This window comes from Delphinapterus leucas, chromosome 19 (assembly GCF_059928025.1).
Source record: "Delphinapterus leucas isolate spDelLeu-1000000601 "Yukka" chromosome 19, BTC_Dleu_Yukka2, whole genome shotgun sequence".
NCBI lineage: Eukaryota > Metazoa > Chordata > Mammalia > Artiodactyla > Monodontidae > Delphinapterus > Delphinapterus leucas.
Window position 1 is genome coordinate 16,177,960 of NC_143147.1, and position 22,646 is coordinate 16,200,605.

The 22,646-nt window shown below is 53.2% G+C and overlaps 2 protein-coding genes across 2 annotated transcripts; one reads left to right on the plus strand and one right to left on the minus strand.

The window, feature by feature from the left end:
- Positions 1-273: 273 nt before the first annotated feature.
- Positions 274-6,377, plus strand: LOC149744807 (Y-box-binding protein 2-like). Its single transcript, XM_089900475.1, has 9 exons — positions 274-679; positions 1,345-1,408; positions 2,822-2,855; positions 3,715-3,804; positions 4,425-4,709; positions 4,862-4,965; positions 5,235-5,412; positions 5,829-5,913; positions 6,011-6,377. Exons 1-8 carry the CDS (start codon positions 403-405, stop codon positions 5,877-5,879), a joined length of 1,083 nt encoding a protein of 360 aa, XP_089756601.1. The 5' UTR covers positions 274-402; the 3' UTR covers positions 5,880-5,913; positions 6,011-6,377.
- Positions 6,378-6,453: 76 nt separating this feature from the next.
- Positions 6,454-10,845, minus strand: LOC111185702 (solute carrier family 2, facilitated glucose transporter member 4). Its single transcript, XM_022595502.2, has 9 exons — positions 10,677-10,845; positions 10,466-10,590; positions 10,237-10,352; positions 9,974-10,136; positions 9,700-9,887; positions 9,424-9,528; positions 9,174-9,275; positions 8,479-8,682; positions 6,454-7,948 (listed from the first exon to the last, which is right to left on the minus strand). The coding sequence occupies exons 1-9, from the start codon at positions 10,763-10,765 to the stop codon at positions 7,745-7,747; spliced, it is 1,296 nt and encodes a 431-aa protein (XP_022451210.2). The 5' UTR covers positions 10,766-10,845; the 3' UTR covers positions 6,454-7,744.
- Positions 10,846-22,646: the final 11,801 nt, after the last annotated feature.

The following is a 22,646-nucleotide window of genomic DNA, read 5'->3' on the forward strand; positions in this document are numbered from 1 at the left end:
CGGTGGAAAGGGGCGGGGGGAAGGGAAAGAGGCCGTCGGCCAATGGGTTGGGCTGTGGTGGGTCACGTGACGGCAACGGGGCGGGGCCCAGGTGTACTTACAAGGCTGCGGGCGGGGGCCTCGGCCTCCTCGCCAAGTCCAGGAGGCGGGGCCGGCGTGCTGGCCTGGGGGGGTAGCTTCGCTAGGATTGGCCTGTGGCCGGGAGGCGGGGCCTGCGCGCGCCGCGGCTGCGGGCTCCGATTGGCCTCGGCTCAGGGCCCGCTGCCGGCGTGCAGGCGAGGCTCGGGGCGCGAGGACCAAGACTGGCAGTGGGTTCGCGAGCCAGGGGGAGGGGCCGGGCCGGTGGCGGCGGCGGCGGAGGAGGAGGAGGTGGCGGCGGGGGCCGGTACTGGGCCCGGCGGGATGAGCGAGGCGGAGGCGGCAGTGGTGGCGACAGCGGCCCCCGCGGCCACGGTGCCCGCGACGGCGGCAGGGGTGGTAGCGGTGGTGGTTCCGGTGCCCGCAGGGGAGTCGCAGAAAGCAGGCAGCGGGGCGGGCGGAGTCGGAGCCGCAGCCTCCTCGGGCCCCGCTGCTGGGACCCCCTCGGCGCCGGGCCCCCGCACCCCTGGCAACCCAGCGACGGCGGCCTCGGGGACCCCCGCGCCCCCGGCCCGGAGTCAGGCGGACAAGCCGGTGCTGGGTGAGGGGCGGGGCGCGCGCCAGGGCTGCTCTAAGGGGGGGGGGGGTCGGCGGGCTGGGGGAGGGGCATCGTGGACCCCGGTGGGGTCCGGAAAGCCGAAGGCCGGTTTGGCTCGAGACTCAAAGGACTAGCTAGGCTGAGGCCAGCGGACCAAAGTGGGTTCCCCTGGTGGGAAATCCTGCAGTTCTTGGGCGGGCGGGCGTGGTTAGTCTGGTAGGGTCTGGCCACGCCCCCGGGGCGGGAGACTTTTGGCCTTGATGACTCGAGTTAGTGTTAGGTAAAATATCTGGGACCAGGAAGCAAGTGCACTAGTGACCCTTACACTGGGAGGGCTAGAGAGACCCTCAGTTATGACCTGAGGGCGGAAGTTCGTGGACCAGGTGAGTACCCGGTTCTAGGTGAAGGGCCTTGATTTGTAGGATGTGAGGAACGTGCCTTAGAATCGGAAGAGTTTTGAAAGCCTGAGCCCCCCAGTATGGGCGCTTCCATTTACGTAGTGGAACTGGGGTAAGAATGCCTTGAAGCTACTGGGTGAAACCTGGTTGGCGTGAAGTTAAGCTTAATAGGTAATAGGGAGGTAGACTAGATTTTGGAGTGTCTCAAAACTGAGTCGAACTCCATCTCTTTCCCCATCTTACTGTCCCCACTGCATCCCTGCCTGGCAGCAATCCAAGTCCTGGGCACTGTCAAATGGTTCAACGTGCGGAATGGTTACGGATTCATCAACAGGTATCAGAGGAACCCAGGGAGGGGGTGGAATGGGTGGCTTCCAAACTGGCCTGTGGGACTGGACACCTTTCTAGCCTCATCCCTACCCCTACCAAGGCACATGGTTGCAATGTCCAGCTGACGCTGATTGAAAGTCTTTAACCACAGCACAGATGTGGGCACGACGAAGCCGCCTCCACGTCTTCAAGGGCAGCAGAGGGTTAATGATCTAAGAAGTTGGCAAACCTGGTTCTGACCCTCCCAAGCCTGTCTGGGTCACCTTCTGGTTTAGTTTGCCGCCGCCTTTGTGGCAGAATGTACCTGCTCTCTGTGCCTCCGGGCTGGAATCCTCACTCATTTCCTGTTTGGGGCAGCACACTTAGCACTCTCATAACTCATCTCCCTTACGGAGCTGTTAGCTCGTTGAATCAATCCCGCACCTGATGGGACTGCGTCCGGTGGGGGTTGGGCAAGGGAGGCGCCAGCACAGCCCGAGGCTGCTGCTTTCCTTCAGTTCCGCAGCCCCTCCCACGCACCCACCCCCGCCCCCGCACTGGGCGGGGCGTAGTGGCGGATTCTGAGCGGAGCCAGGTCTCTCCCAGAGGGCCTTCCCCAGCCCAGGCACCCTGCCGAGCCCAGACCTCCTGGGAGGTCCCAGTTCCCTCTTAGCAGGCTGACCTTTGTGCAGATCTAAGTGCTTTAAAGCTAGAACATTTGTTCTAGGGAAGGGTCCCTCTCTGATTCTGGAAATGAGGACCCCTGGGAGGTTCTGAGGGAAGACTTCACCCCTCCTCCATTGGGGTGCTAGGATAAACTGGGGTGATAGGCAAGGTCGTGACAGATCGAATGTTCTCTCTCATCCTTGATCTCTTGGTGTGTTGAGAGGGGGCCTGGGGTTCACCTCCAGGCTGAGAACACAGTTTTGTGGCTGTTTGGAGCAAGTTCTTGACCCATTTTCCCCTCTCAAACGTGTTCTGCACCTCACCTCCCGTCCCCACTTTCTCCCTCCTTGACTATAGAAGGAAGAAACCAAGTGGAATTTTCCACCCGTGATGTGGGTTGGGGAAGAGGGGTTGTTGGCTGGGGACAGTTATACCCAGCACCACCAGGTTCTAAGGTGCCCTGGGGTAGAGGGTGGAGTGCTCAGCAGGTGAAATCTGGCCCAGCTCCTTCAAGGTGCCTTTGCCTCCCCCCACAGCCCTTTCGTCGTGAAGCCCAGGTTTTTCATGGAGGTTTTAGGGATATTTGCTTCATACCAGCTTCAGGGGGCCCCCGCTGGCTCTTGTCTCACTCCCTGGGCCCTGTTTCACCCCAAGCTGCCGTGGAAGGTGGAGAGGATGGGGCCACAAGTCTTAGGAATGGCAGCTAGGGAGGCTTCAGTGGAGGTGAGCGCCTTACCAAAGTCACCCCCTAACAACCCATCCTGTCCTGCAGGAATGACACCAAGGAGGATGTCTTTGTTCACCAGGTAAGAGCTAGGTTGACTTTCTGAGGGGAGGAACCCGCCCTCTTTGATGGCCTTTGCCCTTATCCTTAGCAGCACAGATCATGTTTCTCCAGCTTTCACCTCCTACCCGGAAATAGTTCCCCCATCCACCCGCCTCAGGTGCCTGTATTAACTGCATTGGCCCCATTTGTGTTGGGTTGTCTCTGTAAGAAACATACCTGTTGCCCTCTGGGCATGGCACGCTCACTACCTACTGGGACCTGTGAACACCCTTGGAATGAATTACAGGCGGTGTCCAAGGGAAAGGACACAGGCTTGCGCTACTTGGGTGCAGTGGTTCTCAAAGTGTGGTCCCTGCAACGGCAGCATCACCTGACATCCAAATTCTCAGGCCCACCTCAGTTCTAGCGAATCAATCAGGCTTGGGGGAGGGACCAGCAGCCTGTTTTTACAAGCTCTCCAGGTGTTTGTGATGCACGCACAGTTTGAGAACCACTGCTTTGGTGGAGAGCGCTCTCAGTGGGATTGAGGTAAGAAGCACAGTACGTTTTACCCACTTTGCAACTTAAGACTCTCTCGGCTTTTTGTTTTGCTTTTGAGTTCATGTTTCTTGCTTCCCTTCTTGAAATCCTTGAGGGGTGGGGGAGGAGGGAGTGTGTTCTGGGGACCATGGTGAACTGCACAGTTGTTTGAAAGCCGCTAGTTTGTGGCTTTTCCCCTGCTAAACTTTGACTGCCTTCTCCTTGCTCCACCCTCCAGCCCCAGCCCACAAGTATTCAATAAAATTATGAAAAGAATGAAATTGGGTGGTGGACCCAGCAGGGGCGCGAGAGACTCCGGCTGGCTGGCCTCACCTTTCTCCTGGCCTTTCCCTAACCAGACAGCTATTAAAAGAAACAACCCGAGGAAGTTTCTGCGCAGCGTTGGAGATGGGGAGACTGTGGAGTTCGATGTCGTGGAAGGAGAGAAGGTTCGAGGGCTGCGGTGGGATGGAGAGCCCACCAAGCCGTGGGAGGGTGGCCTGGAAGTCCCCTGAGGCTCTGGCCTCCTCAGGCTAGCTCCTCTGGCCGAACAGCCCAGGCTGTAGGACCAGGACTGAGTCCTCACGCAGACCTTGTCATCCTTAACGTTCTGGCCACTCCAAGGGATGTCCTAAAGAACGTGTCGCTGTCACCAGTCAGCAGTATCTGGGTTTCTTTGTAGTTCACCAAATACTCCCATGCCTGTTCTCCACGCGGGGCCCGTGCCCACATTCTCCTCTCAGAATCAGCCCTCCCGGAGACAGACACCTACTGCCAGCCCTCTTTCTCCCTCCCCACCCCACCTCCAGGCTAAACCTCAAGAGGGTCCAGTGGCAGCTATTTCAAAAGGACCAGTTGCAGATGTGGTCCATCCTAGAAGGGTCCAGACACCTGCCACTCCTTCTCTGGGGAGGGTGGAAAGAAGTAGAAGTTATAGGACCTGGAGGAAAGCTGGAAAGGGGTGTTTAGCTGGAAGGATGGGAAGACAATGATTCAGGCAAGACTAGGAAGGTTGCACACCGGTTTCTGGAGCAGGTTCTCACCCGTTCCTCCCCACCTCCCCCCGCAGGGCGCAGAAGCTGCTAATGTAACTGGGCCCGGCGGGGTGCCAGTGAAGGGCAGCCGCTATGCCCCCAACCGACGTAGGTTCCGCCGATTCATCCCCCGACCCCGCCCAGCTGCCCCGCCACCCATGGTGGCAGAGGCTCCATCGGGCCGGACAGAACCAGGCAGTGAAGGGGAGCGTGCTGAAGACTCCGGGCAGCGGCCCAGACGACGGCGCCCACCACCCTTCTTCTACCGACGGCGCTTTGTGCGAGGCCCTCGGCCCCCCAACCAGCAGCAGCCCATAGAGGTGAGGGGAACTGGGAACGTGGGAACCAGCTGCGAGTTGGTGAGGCTGGAGACCAGAGTCCCCAGACGAAGCAGAATGGTGGCCTGGGAAGAGCTGCAGACGCCTGGACAGCTGGTGCCACCCGGCTCACCCGGGCCTTTGTGTGTTCCCAGGGCACTGATGGGGCAGAACCCAAAGAGAGAGCCCCGTTGGAGGGGGACCAACAGCAGGGAGATGAGCGGGTACCCCCACCCAGATTCCGGCCCAGGTACCGAAGGTAAGACTCCCTGTCCCGGGCTCTGTCTTCCCCTTCGCCAGCCAGTATGGGGACAGGAGGATGGGAGGGGGATGGCCCTGAAGCCAGTGGTCATGAGGGCTGGGTAGCTGAGCGATTACTGCTGAGGTGCCCAGGGGTTAGCAGGCACTGCTGGGGTGGAGTGGGGACGGAGAGGCAGCCTGGTCCACCTCTGCTGGGTGGCCCTGGGAGGGAGGGACGTGGTCCGCACAGGGCTCCTGTCCCTTCAGGGTCCCTACTTTTCTCCCCAGGCCTTTCCACCCCAGGCCACCCCAGCAGCCCACCACAGAAGGTGGGGATGGCGAGACCAAGCCCAGCCAAGGCCCCGCTGACGGTTCCCGGCCTGAGCCCCAGCGCTCACGAAACCGCCCCTACTTCCAGCGGAGACGGCAGCAGCCCCCTGGACCCGGGCGGCCCACAGCCCCAGAGGTGAGGACCTTGGACTGTCTGTGTGTGGCGGGGGAGAATGAAGGAAAAGGCTGTGGCCAACTTGCCTGTCTCCCTTCTTCCCCCACTTCTGTCTTCTTTTCCTTTCCCTTCTCTCTCTTTGTCCCCCTTCTCCTGGCCTTGCTCCCACCCACCCTGTTTCACGCAGCCTGACACCCAAGAGACAGTGCTGCTGGGTCCACGCCTGGCGGGCACCCCAACCCACCAGGAAACCCCAGCAGAGGCGGTCGAGCCCACGTCACCCCCTGCAGACTCCCTCTCAGCTCTGCTGGGAGCCCCAGCACCAGCCTGTGGATGTGAACTGGGGGAGGAACGGGAAGAGAAAAGGTGGGAGGAGGTTGAAGTTGGGGGCTCCAAAGGACAAGAGGGTCTCAGTCGATCACCCTTGTTCTCTCTAGACCTCGGCCCCCATCAACAGTGGGGACCCCCCAACTGCCATACCGGAGTGATTCCAACTCGAAGGACACCCAGAACCACCATCTGGTGAGTGGCAGGCCCAGGACAGGTACCGAGAGGGTGGGGATGGGGCTGGGTGGTGATAAGCTGCTGGTTGTGATTTTTCGGTCTCTCTTTCTCTCAGGTATCTGCCAGTTTTTCCAACTGACCTGGATCCTACCCAGCACCTCCCTCCCCGCTTTCCCACAATTCATGACATCGAAACACCAGCTTTTCCCCTTTTTCCTGGAGACTCAGGAGGGCCAAAGCAACAGCCTTTGGCTTTTTTTTCTCTCCCTGACCAAGGGTTAAAGGAAGGGATCCATCCTTATAGTTCAGAATCACCAACTCCCTCCCCTAAATCAGGCTGAGAAGGAACCAGCCAGCTCTTACCTCCTCCTGGTTGTTTTTCTTTCCTCTCCCAGTTTATTTTTTGTTTCCCCACTACCCCCTACCTCTGAAGCCATTTTATGAACCGTCATGTGCCACCTGAGCCTCCAGTAAAAACAAAAACAGGCTTTCCTGTTGTCTTGGTCTCTGCCTCTTTTCTGTTCAGAGACTCGCTGGTAACTTACTGTAGAGGGGGCGGCGGCAGGGCCTGCGCTCAGATCCTATGCCCACGTTTCTAGCTGTACGGCTCTGCAGAAGTGCCTTCATCCCTGTGAAGTTGACTTTTCCCATCTGTGAAACGGGGCTAATGCCTCCCTGGCAGAATGAGTGTTTCCTGAAGTGCCGAGAGCTGCGTCTGGCACCTGCAGCGTCACCTTACCGAGCATTTACTACCGTTAAGGAAAGCAGTGACTGCAACTCTTTAGGTGGCGGGGGGGTGAGTGAGTGACAGCATCCAGAGGGTTCTGCGGCCTCAAGCTGAGGCAGGATGGAGAGGAGACGGGGGTTGGGGTGGCTATGGTCCCTGCCTCAAGCCCATCCCGGAGTGTCTTCGCATGACAGGACGCTCATCTCATACAGTAACTTTATATACGGATCTCTATATATATACATTTAGTACAACAGACCTTCAGTTTCTTCTCCCTGCCCCTTCTTTTCCAAACATATACAAAAATATCTGAAGGCTCCTCCCAGCCCAGTGTTCACAGGCAGCCTTTCAAATCCCTCTTTCCCTTAGTTGGTCAAAAGCCTTTGGGTACAACACCCTCCCGGGATGGGAGAGGAGGAAAGAGCTGGGGCCCCCATCTGGCAGCCTTGGGGAGCAGCTGGGGTGGGGCCTGGAACCCTGAGTCTAGAGAGGCGCCTGCTGTCCCTTCCTCTCCCCACATGTGGACGTGTGTTCCCTCTCACCCCAGAAGTCCGAGCAAGAGGACTGAGCCTGCAGTGAGAGAGGTGAGGTTAGACCTTGGGAGGGGTGCGTCCTTTGCCCTGGAGGGGACAAGACAGACCCCCCCCCTTTCACCCAGAGTCTGTGGCAAGAATTCAGAGAAAGTGCCAGAGTGGGAGGAGTCCAAGGTGGCAGGAACTGGATATCTCTTCTCCAGTCCTGCTGTTGGCTTCAGTTCACGCCCACCGGAAAGTCAGTCTTAGAGCCTCTCCTCCCTATAATCCCCCTACTCTGGCCGGGGCGGAAGTATCCTGGAGCTGGGGCAGGGTGCGGGTAGGCTACAGAGGAAGGAGGGGATGAGAAGGGAGAATGGCCCACCCCACGGCCACAGCCTAACCACAACACAAATAATCCAAGAGTCACACGAGGGGAATGAGGGGGGTGCTCAGACCACCCTTCCCTCCAGCTTCCCAATTCCACCAGGCTGCAGGGGGTTTCTCCACCCTGGAAGTAATGGGGAAGAGAGGGTTAAAGTGCTGCAGAGGAAAGGAGGGGGTCTCTGGGTGGGTTGAAGAACTGGCTCTCCCGCCCTTGCTTGGCCCCTCAGTCATTCTCATCTGGCCCTAAGTACTCAAGCTCTGTGCTGGGTTTCACCTCCTGCTCTAAAAGAGAGGGTGTCCGGCGGAAGGCGGCTGAGATCTGGTCAAACGTCCGGCCGCGGGTTTCAGGCACTTTTAAGAAGGTGAAGATGAAGAAGCCAAGCAGGAGGACCGCGAATAGAAGGAAGACGTAGGGACCCATAGCATCCTGGGACAAGTGGAGAAAGAGGTGTTGACAGAGGAGAGGGAACGGGTGGCCTCCGGCAAGCCAGGGACTAAGGCCTTCACAGGGATACTGCACAAAGCAGGTGGCTCCTTTGCGGGGCAATGGAAATTACCAGGAGAACTTAGTGAGAAAAGAATTCTCTGAACCCCAACTCTCCTGGTTTTTCCCTCTCTTACCATCCTGAGTCACTGAAGTCAGAGTGGATTCCCGGCCATTTGCAGTATTAATATGAAGTTTGTAATATTACTCCTAGTCTAAGTAAGTTATGCCACTAGTTTGTTTTGAAGAAACCTCTGTTGTTATCCAATCTAGGTCAGTTCCCTTCTTTGATTCTGGTGGAACAGGTGGTCTTCAGGACCCACGTGGTCCACCAAAGTGACCCCCCAGACCAGCACTCTATGGGCAGGGGAAAGGGAGAAATGCTGACTGGAAAGCAACTGGGCTAGTTGTGAGTGTGAGTTGCCGTCCTCTGGCTGACCATGTGGGAGATGGGGACCGGGCAGGGGACCTACCGCAACATACTGGAAACCCATGCCAATGATGAAGTTGCACGTCCAGTTGGAGAAACCAGCCACAGCCATGGCTGCTGGGCGGGGTCCCTGGCTGAAGAGCTCGGCCACGATGAACCAGGGGATGGGGCCAGGGCCAATCTCAAAGAAGGCCACAAAGCCAAAGATGGCCACGATGGAGACATAGCTCATGGCTGGAACCCGCTCCTGGGGGCCAGGCAGGGAGGGTGGAGAATTCAGGTCAGGTCTTTCTGGATCTTCCTTTGCCCTCAACCCAGCAAACTGGCATCTACCCCTACCAGCTGCTCACGGGGGGCTGGCCACCCTTGGTTAGAATAGGTCCTCGAGCATTTGACATTCAGCTGGCCACCCTTTGCCAATTCAGGGTAGAGGGAACATGTGGTCTCCCAGCTCTTATAACTGTGGATTCCCACTTGGTTCTAGAGCTGGGTCCTTAGGAATTATTGGTCCTGAGGCTTGACAGGGGCTCTTCTCCCTGGCTGCCAGGATTGTGCTACAGCTTCCACCCAGAGGAGGAAGTGCAGCCTGGGTCCCTCGGTAGCACGGTCCTGGCATACGGCCTGGCCTCAGGATCAAAGGCATGTATGTTGAGGCATGGCCCTGGCTGCCCACAGAGCCCCTTGGGGCAGTTCCCCTGGGTTGGGCCACGGGTCCCCTTCCCTCTCCCTAGGCCTCACCAGCAGAAGCAGAGCCACAGTCATCAAGATGGCACAGCCACACATGCCTGCCAGGCCTAGGAGTTGGAGGGTCCGGCGCCCAGCCCGTTCCACCAAGAACACCTGAGGGGAGAGTCAGGGCTTGCAAGGGGCCTTTAAGGCTTGGGAAGTGGGAGGGGTTAGGTGGGTGGGGCCAACCAAGAGCTGGATCTCCAGGAAGCCCAGGGTTGTGAAACCAATGGTGGGGGCCCTTCCAGAGGTAAGTAGTTACCGAGACCAAGGTGAAGACCGTGTTGACCACACCGGCTCCGATGGTGGCGTAGGCTGGTTGCCCTACCCCCGCCGTCTCGAAGATGCTGGTTGAATAATAGAAAACCTAGAGGTGGGCGAGAAGAAAAGGGGATGGCAGGGATATGTCCCTCCCTCCCTTGCAGCCACTCGAAGCTGGACTGACCCTGAATTTTAACGGAGAGGGCTTGCTCCCTTCTTCCCTCCTCTCAGGTTCTTCCCTGACCCTTGCCCTTCCTGGAGGCTGCTGCATACGTACTGCGTTGATGCCCGACAGCTGCTGGCTCAGCTGCAGCACAATTGCAATGACGAGGGGTTGCCGGTGGATGTGGCTGCCCAGGAGCTGGAGCAGGGACAGTGGCCGCTCATGCTCCAGCTTCCGCTTCTCCTCCTTCAGCTCAGCCAGCTCTTCAGACACGTCGGCCCAGCCTGTCAGGCGCTTCAAACCTGGAGGTGAGTAGGGTCAGGTCTGAGAGGGCAGGAAGGGGGCCTGGGAGGAGGACAGGCACCAGCAAGACGGCGCGGGAGCTCACTCTTTCTGGCGGGCCCCTCCAGGTTCCGGATGATGTACAGGTAGCGGGGGCTTTCTGGGCAGAAGGGCAGCAGGACCAGCTGCAGGAGGGCAGGCAGCATAGTGATGCCCAGGAGTAGTGGCCATAGGGTAGCAGTGCCCAGTATGGACTCCAAGCCCAGCACCTGTGGCAGAAGGGTGGGAGGGAGGGCAGGCCGTTCAGCCTGTCCCCAGAGCCCCACCCCAACCCCCTTCCCAGCCTCCCGTGAGGCCATGTCCAGTCACCTGGGCAATCAGGATGCCAGTGACGATGGCCAGTTGGTTGAGTGTCCCCAAGGCGCCCCGCAGGTGAGTGGGGGCGATCTCCCCCACGTACATGGGCACCAGCCCCGACGTCAGCCCTGGGCAGAGGGAAGAAGAGAGCTTCTGAGGGCAGCTGCCCACTCTGACCCCCAAGCCCAGGGAGAGTGAAGGAGAGCAAGGCACTGGGCGGGACCACAGTGCCCGCGGGTACCTGAGTAGGCGCCAATGAGGAACCGTCCAAGAATGAGCAACTCGTAGGAGGCAGCCGCCTTGGCCAGGCCCATGAGGGCGCCCCCTAGCACTGCCAGGGCATTGTTGAACAGCATTGCCCTCTTCCTGGCAGGCAAAGAGTGGGGCTGTGAGAGTTAGGGCATTGGTACTCTGGCTCCCTTCCTGTTTTCCCTTGCCCTCCAGCCTCATACCTTCCCAACCACTGAGAGATGATGCCAATCAGGAAGGAGGAGATCATGCCGCCCACAGAGAAGATGGCCACGGAGAGAGCCCAGAGCATGGTGAGGGTGCCTGGTGGGATGGAGCCGGGTCCCTCAGGCCCCTGCCTCCCCAGCCACGTCTCATTGTAGCTCTGTTCAATCACCTGGGGGACAGCACAGGAGTTATTCCCTGCAGACTCCTCCCTCTCTGCTCACTCCTGACACCCCCTGCCTTGTCTGGGCACCCCAGTCTGCCGGCTGTAGCTCCTCACCTTCTGGGGGGCATTGATGACCCCGATGTTGTAGCCAAACTGCAGGGAGCCGAGCACAGCGGAGAATACGGCGAGGACCAGGGTCCCAGTGACTCGTTGCTGGGGGTGCTCCCCATCCTGGGCAGGCGGAAGCAGAGAGGAGGCATATCACATGGAATCATGGCATCTTTCCTTCCTCAAGGGGCCCAGGCCCAGCAGGAGCCTTGAGATGCTGGGTTCCATCCAACATGTTGGGCGAGGGAAAGTGGGCCATATTAGGAGTCGTTTGAAGATCTCAACGTAAACAAGAGCAGGAAGAACCCGAGAGTACCAGGGCATGGAGGAGAAACTGATGTTTGAGTCCAGTAGGCAGAGAAATGTTTGAGGACCTGGGTCTCACAATTCCTCTGTGACCTTGGGACAGGCTTGGGCTTAAAAGACCTGAGTTCAGATTTGTGTGACCTTGGGTAAGTCATTGCCCCACTCTGAACTGGGGAGATAGGGGTGATGTTGCCTAATTTGCCTACCTGTCAGTAAAAGTGTGAAAATCAAAATCAAACGTTAACAGTGTCCCCAACAGTGCTGGTTTTATAAAGTGACAAGTGCATTATCGTCATCAGCCTCTGTCCTCTCCCCTCCCATCTGGGGGTTCTCTCCGCGGGCTCCTGGAAGCCCCCAACAGGCTCAAGAAAGCCATTTCCCAAAAGGACATCGCGGTCATTCCTCCTGGCCTTTGGCCTTCTCTGTCTCCGCCCCGGCCTCCCTTCCCCCTCTAAGCTGCGACGAAGGGCAGGGGGCCATGCTGGCTTTTGCCTGGGAGAGCCTTGCCCAGGGGATGGGGGCGGGAAGGTGGTATGAGGTGCGGTAGCGGTGATGGCTGATCGCTGGCGGCACAGACTGTCTCCAAACGGAAACCTGAGCTGGGGGAGGAAGGGCTGACACTCCCCTCTACCCCTCCACCAACCGTGGGGCGAGGGAAAGTTCAGCGTCCTGGAGGACTGACAAGAGTGGGGGTGGGGGTGGGCCTACGGAGAACCTCCGGTCCTCGAAAAGTTGCGGGCGAGCCGAGACAGACGGACAGCTGCTGAAGGGCAAGACCCGCCTGGATCTGCTTTCTTGAGGGCAGAAGTGTCCACGATCCCGGCGCAACTCGCCGCCAACTAGAGAAGGGGGCGAACCCTGGACTCGCAGAATCCAGCCGCTGTCCTAGCCCCCGAATAATCCCCCAGACCCACTCTGCCTCTTGGAGGGACTGGAATCCGACCGTCACGGGTTGTCCAGCCCGGGTATAAATAGCCAGTCCCCCACCCCCACCCCCTGCGTCTGCGCAAGGACCGCCCCCTAGCTGACCCCAACCGCGACCCCAGCCCGAGAAAAGCGGGACCCGTGTCCGCGTCCCGCCCCCGCATGCCAAACCCTACTTCGGAGCCGATCTGTTGGAAGCCCGACGGCATCTTGTCTTAGGAACTGGAGATGCACGAGCTGCCGTAGATGAGAGGGAGGCGACTGGGGGTCTGCGGCCCTAGCCTTGGCGGGCAGAGGGAGCGGGGGCGATGGGGGTCGCGGAGCTTTGTGCGGAGGGCGAGTCTGGCGGGACCCACAGCCACAAGCCGAGGAGCCAGAGAGCAGCTCCCGGGGATCTGGCTGAGCCTGGCCGGCGGGGGAAAGACCCGAAGAGCAGCCCCGGCGGTCCCCCAGGGCCACGCCTTTCACAGCACCCATTGGCCGGGAGCCCGCACACCCCAGAAGGCCACGCCCCTCCCTGAGCCTGAGGCTGAGAGTTTGGCACCTGCTGTAGGGTAGGCCAGCGAGGCCACGCCCGTCAGCGTGCCGGGCGAGACACGCCCCGCGGGTTCCCACCGGCCTACGTCCCGGAAGTTTTGAAAAGGGGGTCCTGGGACCCCTGGAGGCCAAGTTCCCCTCAGTGTGATGACTCCGCCCACCGGCCAAGGTTCGGGGCTGAAGAAGCGACTTCAAAGCCCTTAGCGGCGGCTCGGGACGGCGGGGTCCGAGAGGAAGGGACGGGCCAGGTACACTTGCCCGGGAGAGAACTCGGGCGGCCCAAAACTGCGCGAGCCGGCGCGCGGGGTGGGTGCGGAGCAATGGCCTGGAGTAACCCACAGTGGTTATTTTTAGCTCCCACATTGGGAGACGCCAAATGTCAGGTCCCGGGTGTCCCGGCCGGTCCCGGGCGGGGGAGGGCAGGGAGACGGAGCCTTAAAGGATCCGCGACACGCTTCCCACGCGGAGATAGCCTTGGGCACAGGAAATTCCGTTCCTAGCGGGTCGGGTGTCTGGCCTTGGTGGTCCTCTTTCCATGCGTCCCTGCTCTGGGCACTGTCTATCTGGCCCTGCCCCTACACCGGTTCCCCACGTTGGTTCCTGGAGGCGGCCCGAGGGACAGGTGGTCACACCAACCTGAGGCCCCTGAGCCGCCAAAAATGTGCTAGCCGCGTGGACGACTAGGACACGCTTTCTAGAGGTCGCTCCGGGTTTGAATCCCCAGCTAAATCCTGCCCAGCGAGGAGGGCGCGACCTAGGGGTGGCGAGTCCCCAGAGCAGCGGAACACTCGGAGTACAGAGAGCGCGCGTCTGGGAAAAGGGGAGTCAGAAGCGCGGGGCTTTAGTGCCACCTGGAGGGAGAGCGCGGATCCGCAGCGGATCGGGCCAGGGTGGTCTCCGGCCCACTGTCCCCGTCATTCTACCTCTCTAAGGCTTCCATTACTTCCAGCCCAGGACTCTTTCTGGAGCTCCAGATCCGACTGTTCAGCTGCCGCGTGGGTGGGCAGCTCACATGATAAGCGTGTCCAGACCTGCTCCTCCTGCTAACTTCCTCATCCCAGTGAATGGTCCTATTAGCCATCCTGTCACTCCTATCAGAAGGAGGAAGTCATGCTTGATTTCTCCTCTCCTGCACCCGCCCCCACCCCTTTATCCAGTTAGTTATCAACATTGGAGTTTTGACCTCCTAAACTCTCATATTCATCTGATTTTCTCTACCTGTACTGTTGCCACTCTGGTCCAGACCACCATCACCCTGACTGGTCTCCCTGCTCCTCCTCTTCCCCAACAGGGAGGGCAGAGTACCACACAAAACAGTCCAACCTCTCACTCACGCTCTCCCCAGAAGTCTATGTTGCCTACTGTCAAGTTCAAACCCCTTTTCAGAGTGAACAAAACCTCCTGCCTTTCCTCTTCTATCTTTGCCTCACTTTCTGTCCTCTCCCTTGAGTTTTAGTCAATTCCTAACTACTTTTTTTTTTTTTTGCGGTACGCGGGACTCTCACTTTTGTGGCCCCTCCCGTTGCGGAGCACAGGCTCCGGATGCGCAGGCTCAGCGGCCATGGCTCACGGGCCCAGCTACTCCGCGGCATGTGGGATCTTCCCCGACCGAGGCACGAACCCGTCTCCCCCGCATTGGCAGGCGAACTCTCAACCACTGCGCCACCAGGGAAGCCCCCTTAACTATTTCTTGTACCTAGAACACACTGTGCTGTTTCACTCCTTGGTGCCTTTACCATGCTAATCCTTCAGTCTGCAATACCAGAGGACTCCTATTCATCCTCCAAAAAAAGCTCACCCTCTCTGTGACACCTTCCTTGTCTTTCCTCCAGAAATCCATGTGTCCCCAGGACTTCCCTGGTGGCACAGTGGTTAAGAATCTGCCTGCCGCTGCAGGGGACAAGGGTTCGAGCCCTGGTCCGGAAGATCCCACATGCCACGGAGCAACTAAGCCTGTGCACCACAACTGCCGACCCGCGTGCCACAACTACTGAAGCCCGCGTGCCTAGAGCCCATGCTCCGCAACAAGAGAAGCTCCCGCTCGCCACAACTAGAGAAAGCCTGCGTGCAGCAACGAAGACCCATCACAGCCAAAAATAAATAAGTAAATTTATTTTAAAAAAAAAAAGTCCATGTGTCCCCAATATAGTGTATTGTCATAATTTCTTCTCTGCACCTTAACCTTGAGGACAGATGATCGTCTTGTTTACCTCTGTATCCCCAGCACCCAGCCTAGGGGTGGGCACTCAGTAAATGTTTGTTGAACGAATGGAATGAGGGTCTGCTCCTGATGGCCAAGAATGCGGATTAGGGAGCAATCACAAAGCGGGGAAACCTTTGGTGAATGGCTCCACATATCTGACCAAGGGGATGTAGATGAAGAACTAAGGTCTGCTGGTTGAGGAGAACCAATCATTTATGAGCAGAAAGGAGCACAAGCGATTGATGGAAGCGGAGAGGGACCAATCAGGAAGGTAAAAGGAAAGCCAGGGATGCTGGAATACCACAAAGGGAGGAGGGCAGGGAGAGAGGAAAAGCCAAGAAGAGTGCCAAGAGGAAAAAAGGGAGTTGGGGGGAGGCACAGACTGGGGGTAGATGATAAGTCAGTGTAGCAGGTGGAGTGCAGGGCTGGGGTCTGTCCTGGCACTCAGGGCACGGCACATTCCTGATCTCATTCAGATGCTGTGTTCTGACGCTTCCCGGAGTTTAAACCCCAGAGGAAGTGGAATCAAGGAAAGCAAATCGGAGCTAGATACAGGAGCTAGAGTAAAGTGTATGGAGAGAGTGATGGAGGAGTAGAAGAGACAACAGGAATAAGGAGAGACAGTTGGGAGGGAGGAAGAAAAATGGCTGGGATGGTGGGAGAAAGAGGTCGATTGAGAGAGGATGGAAAAGGAAGGAGAGAGACACAGGACACAAGTGGGTACTTCACACTGGAGCCTGTGTGTGTTGATTTGCCTAGAAATTAATCTTTGGCCCATTTGATCTCAGAACCAGTTGTAGCCCTTCCTAAGCTCTGCCCTATGTCATGGGGAGTTGATCCCTGTGGGCTTTTGTTTTCAAGCTCCTGTGTTCACTGCCTTCTGGCCTGGTGCAGCCCACAGTAGGTAAGAGATTGGAGGGCAGGAGAAAGCCAGGATATTTCTTCCCTCTCTCTGCGTCCAGCTCCTACTCTACAGGCCCACTTTGCTTCCAGCTTCTGGAGGGAAACCTTGGACCCCTGAGCTCCAGCAATGCCATCTCCTCCCTTTGTCCCGTCACTGTTTTTGTCAATATATGAGGGTCTCAGGTACAGAGGATTGGATTAATGACACAGTTCTTGGTACATTATCCTCACTGATCTCTATCTTATCTTGTTTTTATTTAAAAAGTTATTCTCTTTTATTTCCACACCCATTTCTCATTTGTCCTCCCTCAAAAGACAACCATTCCAATGTATTTAATGCTCACCTGCAAAACATGACCTTTTTGTGTGCACACATTTTTAATTTATGTAAATAGCAACTGGTTACATATTTCAATCTGATCTTACTTATTTTCAGTAAGCACTATGTTTTAAAAACCCATTCAGGGAATTCCCTGGCGGTCTGGTGGTCAGGACTCTGAGCTTCCATTGCAGGGGGCATGCGTTCGATCCCTGGTCAGGGAACTAAGATCCCACAAGCCGCAGGGCGCAGCCAAAAAAATAAAAACCCCATTCATGTTCTATGATTATCAAAGTTATTGTTGTATAATTAATCTATTGCATTATTTATTTATTGCATAATTTATTGTTGCATTATACTCCTCAATGTCAGTCATCCCATTGATAAGCACCCATGTCACCTCCACTTCCCAACCACAACAAATAACGTGGCAGTGAACATTTTCATACAAGGCTCTTTATGGGGGATATGTCTCTGCCTCTGCCTAGGTCTTTGTCTTTATTTCTATCTATCTCCACGGAGCAGAATTGCTGAGTCATAGGGTATACTTACACCTAATTTGACTAAGAGCTACCAGCTTGCTCATAAGAATGACAATCACAGTCTCCAGTTCCATCACCAGTTTGGGAGGGTTCCACTACCACCACACCCTCTCAGGCAGCATCCACCCAGAGCAGGATAGTTAAGAGTATGCATAGTTAAGAGCCCAAACTGCCTGAGTTTGAGTCCCAGCTTTGATATTTACTAACTTCGTGCCGTTGGGAAAGTTACCTAAGCTCTTTGTGCCTTGTTTACCTCATCTGTAAAATGAGAAGTGAGATAATAATAGTATCTACATCTTAGGGTTTTAATGAAGATGAATAATGTAATAGTCACATAGTGCTTAAAATAGAATTGAATACGGTTAATTATTTTTGTTTTTTAAAACAGCTCTTTTGAGATATAATCAACAAACAATAAACTGCACATATTTAAAATGTACAATTTGGGGACTTCCTTTGTGGCACAGTGGTTAAGAAACCGCCTGCCACTGCAGGGGACACGGGTTCGAGCCCTGGTCTGGGAAGATCCCACATGCCGTGGAGCAACTAGGCCACAACTACTGAGGCTGCGAGCCACAACTACTGAAGCCTGCACGCCTGGAGCCCATGTTCCACAACAAGAGAAGCCACCGCAATGAGAAGCCTGCGAACTGCAATGAGAAGCCTGCACACTGCAATGAGAAGCCCACGAACCTCCACAAAGAGTAGCCCCTGCTCACCACAACTAGAGAAAGCCCACACGCAGCAATGAAGACGCAACACAGCAAAAAAAAGAAAAAGAAAAAAGAAAAAAAATTTTTTTTATGAAATAAAATGTACAATTTGGTAAGTCAAAAGATTTTTTTAATTGATGTATAACTGACATGTAACATTAATTTCTGGTGTATAACAATGATTCTATATTTGTATATATTGCGAAATGATTACCACAGTAAGTCAGGTTAACATCCATAATTTGATAAGTTTTGACATATGTATACACCCATGAAACTCTCCCCAGAATCAAAATAATGAATACATCCATCACCCGCAGTGTTTCCTTGTACCTCTTTGTAATTCGTCTCTTCAGCCTCTAGGCAACCACTGATCTGATTTCGGTCATTATGGGCCAGTTTGCATTTTTTAGAATTTTATGCAAATGAAATCGTACGGAGCGTACTCTTTTTGTCTGGGTTTCTTTTACTTACTGTAATTATTTTGAGATTCATGTATGTTGTTGCGTGTATTACGAGTTCATTCATTTTTGTTGGGAAATATCATTGATTTGATTATCAATAGTAATTAGTTTGATTATCCATTCACCTGTTGATGGATATCTGGGTTATTTCCAGTTTGGGGCCATTACAAATAAAGCTGCCAGGAACATTCACATACAAGTCTTTGTAAGGACATGTATGCTTTTATTTCTCTTGGAAAATACCTAGGAGTAGAACGGCTGGATTATATGATAGGTGTATGTGTAACTTTTTTTTTTTTTTTTTTTTTTGTGAGTAAACCAGGCTTTTACTCCTCACAAGGTCATTTCTGAGTTGCAAACAATTTTTCCCTACATTTCCCCCACTCAGTCTGGGCTGCCACAATCAGACAGACAGAAAGTGCCAGGACACTTTTTTCTTGCACCTGTAGTGGAAACCTTAGCAGCAGACAGTAGTGTGTAATTTTTTATGAATCGGCCAAACTGTTTTGCAAAGTGGTTGTCCCATTTTACATTCCCACCAGCAATGTCTGACAGTTCCAGTTCTTCCACACCCTCACCAACACTTAAGATGGTCAAGCTTTTAAAATTCAGAATGGGCTATATGAGATTTTAATCAAATGACAATTTGCTTCGATTTCTAATATTTGTCAGTTCAGTAGGTGAAAGGTGATATCTTACTGCAGTTTTCTGTGATTACTTAACGGCTTGGAGCATCCCTTTCAACACTTGTTAGCACTTTGGCCGTCTTTTTTCTGCAGATTCCCTCCTTGTATTCTCTGCCCATTTTCTCTTGGAATATTTTTCTTGTTGATGGGCAAGACATTTAAACAAATAATATCAGTTCTTTGTCAGATTTGGACATTGCAAATATTTTCTCTTGTTGTATCGGCTGCCTATTAATTTTTCTTCGGTGAACTTCATTTGATAGAAATCCTTAAATTTGGTGTGATCAGAATGACCAATTTTCCCTTTAGGGTTTGTGATTTTGAAATTTTGCATATGTTCTTTTCCATCTCTGCATCACAAATTCACCTTTTCTTCCAATAACTTTATAGTTTTACTCTTGATATTTAGCTCTTTTTAATCCATCTAGAGTTCATCCTTGTTTTGGGTGTTAGGGATCCAATTTATTTTCCTCATATTGAGCCACATTTACCACATGTCCGATTCTGATATATACAAGTGTCTGTCTCTGGTATTCTGTTCCATTGGTGTATCTGTCCTTGCACTAATACTATACTGTTATTGTTGCTGGATGCTTTGTAGCAAGTTTAAATTTCTGGAAGGGCAAGATCCCTCTTGTTACTCTTACCACTCAGCATCAACTTTTTTTTTTAATTAATTAATTAATTTATTTAGGCTGTGTTGGGTCTTAGTTGCAGCACGTGGGATCTTCATTGTGGCATGTTTAGTGAGGGATCCTTAGTTGTGGCATGTGCACTTCTTAGTTGTGGCACGTGAACTCTTAGTTGCAGCGTGCATGTGGGATCTAGTTCCCCGAGCAGGGATCGAACTTGGGAGCGTGGAGTCCTACCCACTGGACCACCGGAGAAATCCTCCCTCTCAGTGTCAACTTAACCATTTGTGTTTTTTTGTTTTTTTTCTTATTGCTCCAAACAAATTTGAGGGTAAACTTATCAAGATCTTTCAAAAACCCTCCCCCAAAACAAAAAACAACCACCAGATGAATTTTTATGGGTAATATATCAAATTGTAAGTTATTCTGGGGACAAGTGATATCTTTATAATGTTAAGTCATCCCATTTAAGAGCATGGACTATCTCTCTGTTTATTCAAGTCATCTTCTATGTTTTTTAGTAGAATTAAATTTTTTCTTCCACTGAGGTCTTATGAATACTTGGTTTCCTAGATGCTTCATAATTTTTGTCAGTGATGCAAATTGAGTGTTTTTTTTGTTTGTTTGTTTGTTTTTTTGTGATACACGGGCCTCTCACTGTCGTGGCCTCTCCCGTTGCAGAGCACAGGCTCCAGACGCGCAGGCTCAGCGGCCATGGCCCACGGACCCAGCCACTACGCGGCATGTGGGATCTTCCTGGACTGTGGCACGAACCCGTGTCCCCTGCATCGGCAGGCGGACTCTCAACCACTGCGCTACCAGGGAAGCCCGTAATGTATTACTCTTTAAAAACATTTTTTACATTTGGTTAAGTAATATTTTACTAATGATGTTTGCATCTGTATTTATAAATGAAATCGGCCTATAATACTTATATTACCCTTAACTGATTTCAGAGGCAAGAGTAACGTAGCCTCAGAAAATGAGTTGGTCACTTTTTCACTCCTTCTCCAGATCTGTATCTCAAAATGCACTCCAGGCTGAACCATAGGAGATTATCTGGACCAGCATCCTGTTTCCCAAGCAGGCAAAATATTATCATTCCTATTTTATAGATGAGGCAATTGAGGCCCAAGAATAAATTCCTGAATGGGGTGGAATTGGAACCTGGAATATCTTAACTGCCTTGGGTGTATAACTTCTTGGTCTGACCAGTAAAATAATCACCAGTGACCTGTATAATAATGAGTTTTTGAGTTATAATACATAATATTAAAATAACATTGCAAGTTTCCAGAGTTAACTTATTTATCAGTTTTTTTCAGAACTCAAAACATATTTTCCCATAGAAATAAACAAGTTGGTAGAGTTTCCACATCAGGTTGCCTACCTCATATGGTGTAGGTCCCCTAACCTGATCCAATATTCCAACCAAATTTGATCTTTCAAATTCTTCCACTGTAACTTCTGGACCCAACATCTGTCATCATCCTTATATGCCAGCCTCTTCTCTGAATGCTCCTTTCTGAAACCTGGCTGTCTTGGAGGACGCACTTCCCTGGCAGCCCTTGTTTTAAATTAAATTAAATTATTTTTTGCCACGCTGCATGGCACATGGGATCTTAGCTCTCCAACCAGGGATCAAACCTGCATCCCTTGCAGTGGAAGCATGGAGTCTTAACCACTGGACCGCCAGAGAAGTCCCAGCAGCCCTTTTAATGAAGGCCTATTTTTGGTCCTACTTCATATACCTCAGGGTCTGGAGCTGGGAGTATTGATCCTCAATGCTACTTTAGACCATTATTCTTCCTTCATCCTTCAAAATCCTCTGCTCCTATGACGTTCATCTCTGGAAGTAAATTGCCCACTACCTCTAACTGTTGCTGGGGTCTTCCAGCCTGATCCTTCACCCACATTCACTGACAACTTTAGCACCTGGCTCATCGTCTTCCTCTTTACACCTATGCTCTCATCATCATTGCTGTTGACTTCAGAGCCCACCAGGGTACTCCACTGACTTACAGTCTCTCAGCCTTCAGTCTCCTCTCCAGTGACCTTTCTCCTCAGCCCACCCTCAGGCCCCTACTCATGGCTCTGTCATCTCCTAAAACACCCTCTTCCAGTTTCTGGAATTCAAGCCTTGCACCTCTTATGATCACCTCCTAGCCTTCCGGGTCATCTACTCACGTATCCCTACTCCTTTCACTTCATGGAGACCTTGAAATCATTGACCCAATCAGTTTTTCACTATCCACCGACACTGACTCCTTTTTATGTTTACTCTCTTTTATACCCAATTTATATCCATGATCTAGCACATAATCACTCTCATGCAAATACTTTAAAATCCCTTCTCTCTCTCTCTCTCTGTGTTTTTTTTTTTCTTTTATTTTGGATTCTCAGTTCCCTGACGAGGGATTGAACCCAGGCTACACCAGTGAAAGCCCAGAATCCTAACCACTAGTCCACCAGGGAACTCCCCCTTCTCTCTCTTTTTAGCAAAATCCAAATCCTGATTAATTCCAGCCATCCATCCACTTGCTCCTTGGACCCAACTCTTTACTTGAAGGCTACTAGAGCAAAAAATCCACAGTGATGCTGACTGGTCACACTTTAAATCAGTGGTTCTTAACTGGGACCAATTTTGCTCATCCCCTCACTGGGACATCTGGCAATGTCTGGAGACATTTTTAAAAATTTTATTTTATTGAAGTGTAGTTGATTTACAATGTTGTGTTCATTTCTGCTGTACAGCAAAGTGATTCAAATACACACACACACACATTCTTTTCCATTATGGTTTATTACAGGATATTGAATATGGTTCCCTGTGCTATACAGCAGGACCTTGTTGTTTATTCTGGAGACATTTTTGATTGTCACACTGGGGTGTTGGGGAGGGTTCTACTGGCATCAAATCAGTGGAAGTAAAGGGTGCTGTTAAATATACTATGATGCACAGGACAGTCACCCATAATAAAGAATTATCTGGCCCCAAGTATTAACAGTGCCGAGGTTGAGAGGTCCTGCTTCAAGTTAATACAAGTCTCAAAGGGACAATCGACACAGGGTCTTAGCACTTGCTGTTCCCTCTACCTATAATATGGTTCTCCCCTGGCTGGCTCATTATTTAACAGTCCCTTCCTAGAAAGGTCTCCCTGACCTCACTCTGGAGTGGACCCAACCTCATCCAACACATTACCCTATTTTATTGCCTTCAAAACATGCACCATTTTTATGTCTTTATTGCCAGCTTCCTCCCTCTAGAATCTAAGTTACCTGAGTGCAGTGTCCTCTTGTTTTTTGTTTTGTCTTCTCTTTGGCTGCACTGCCTGGCATTCAGAACTTCCCTGACGAGGGACTGAACTCGTGCCCCCTGTAGTGGAAGCGCGGAGTCTTAACCACTGGACCACCAGGGAAGTCTGCAGTGTCCTCTTGTTTATAGCTGTAGCCCCCGTGTCAAGCA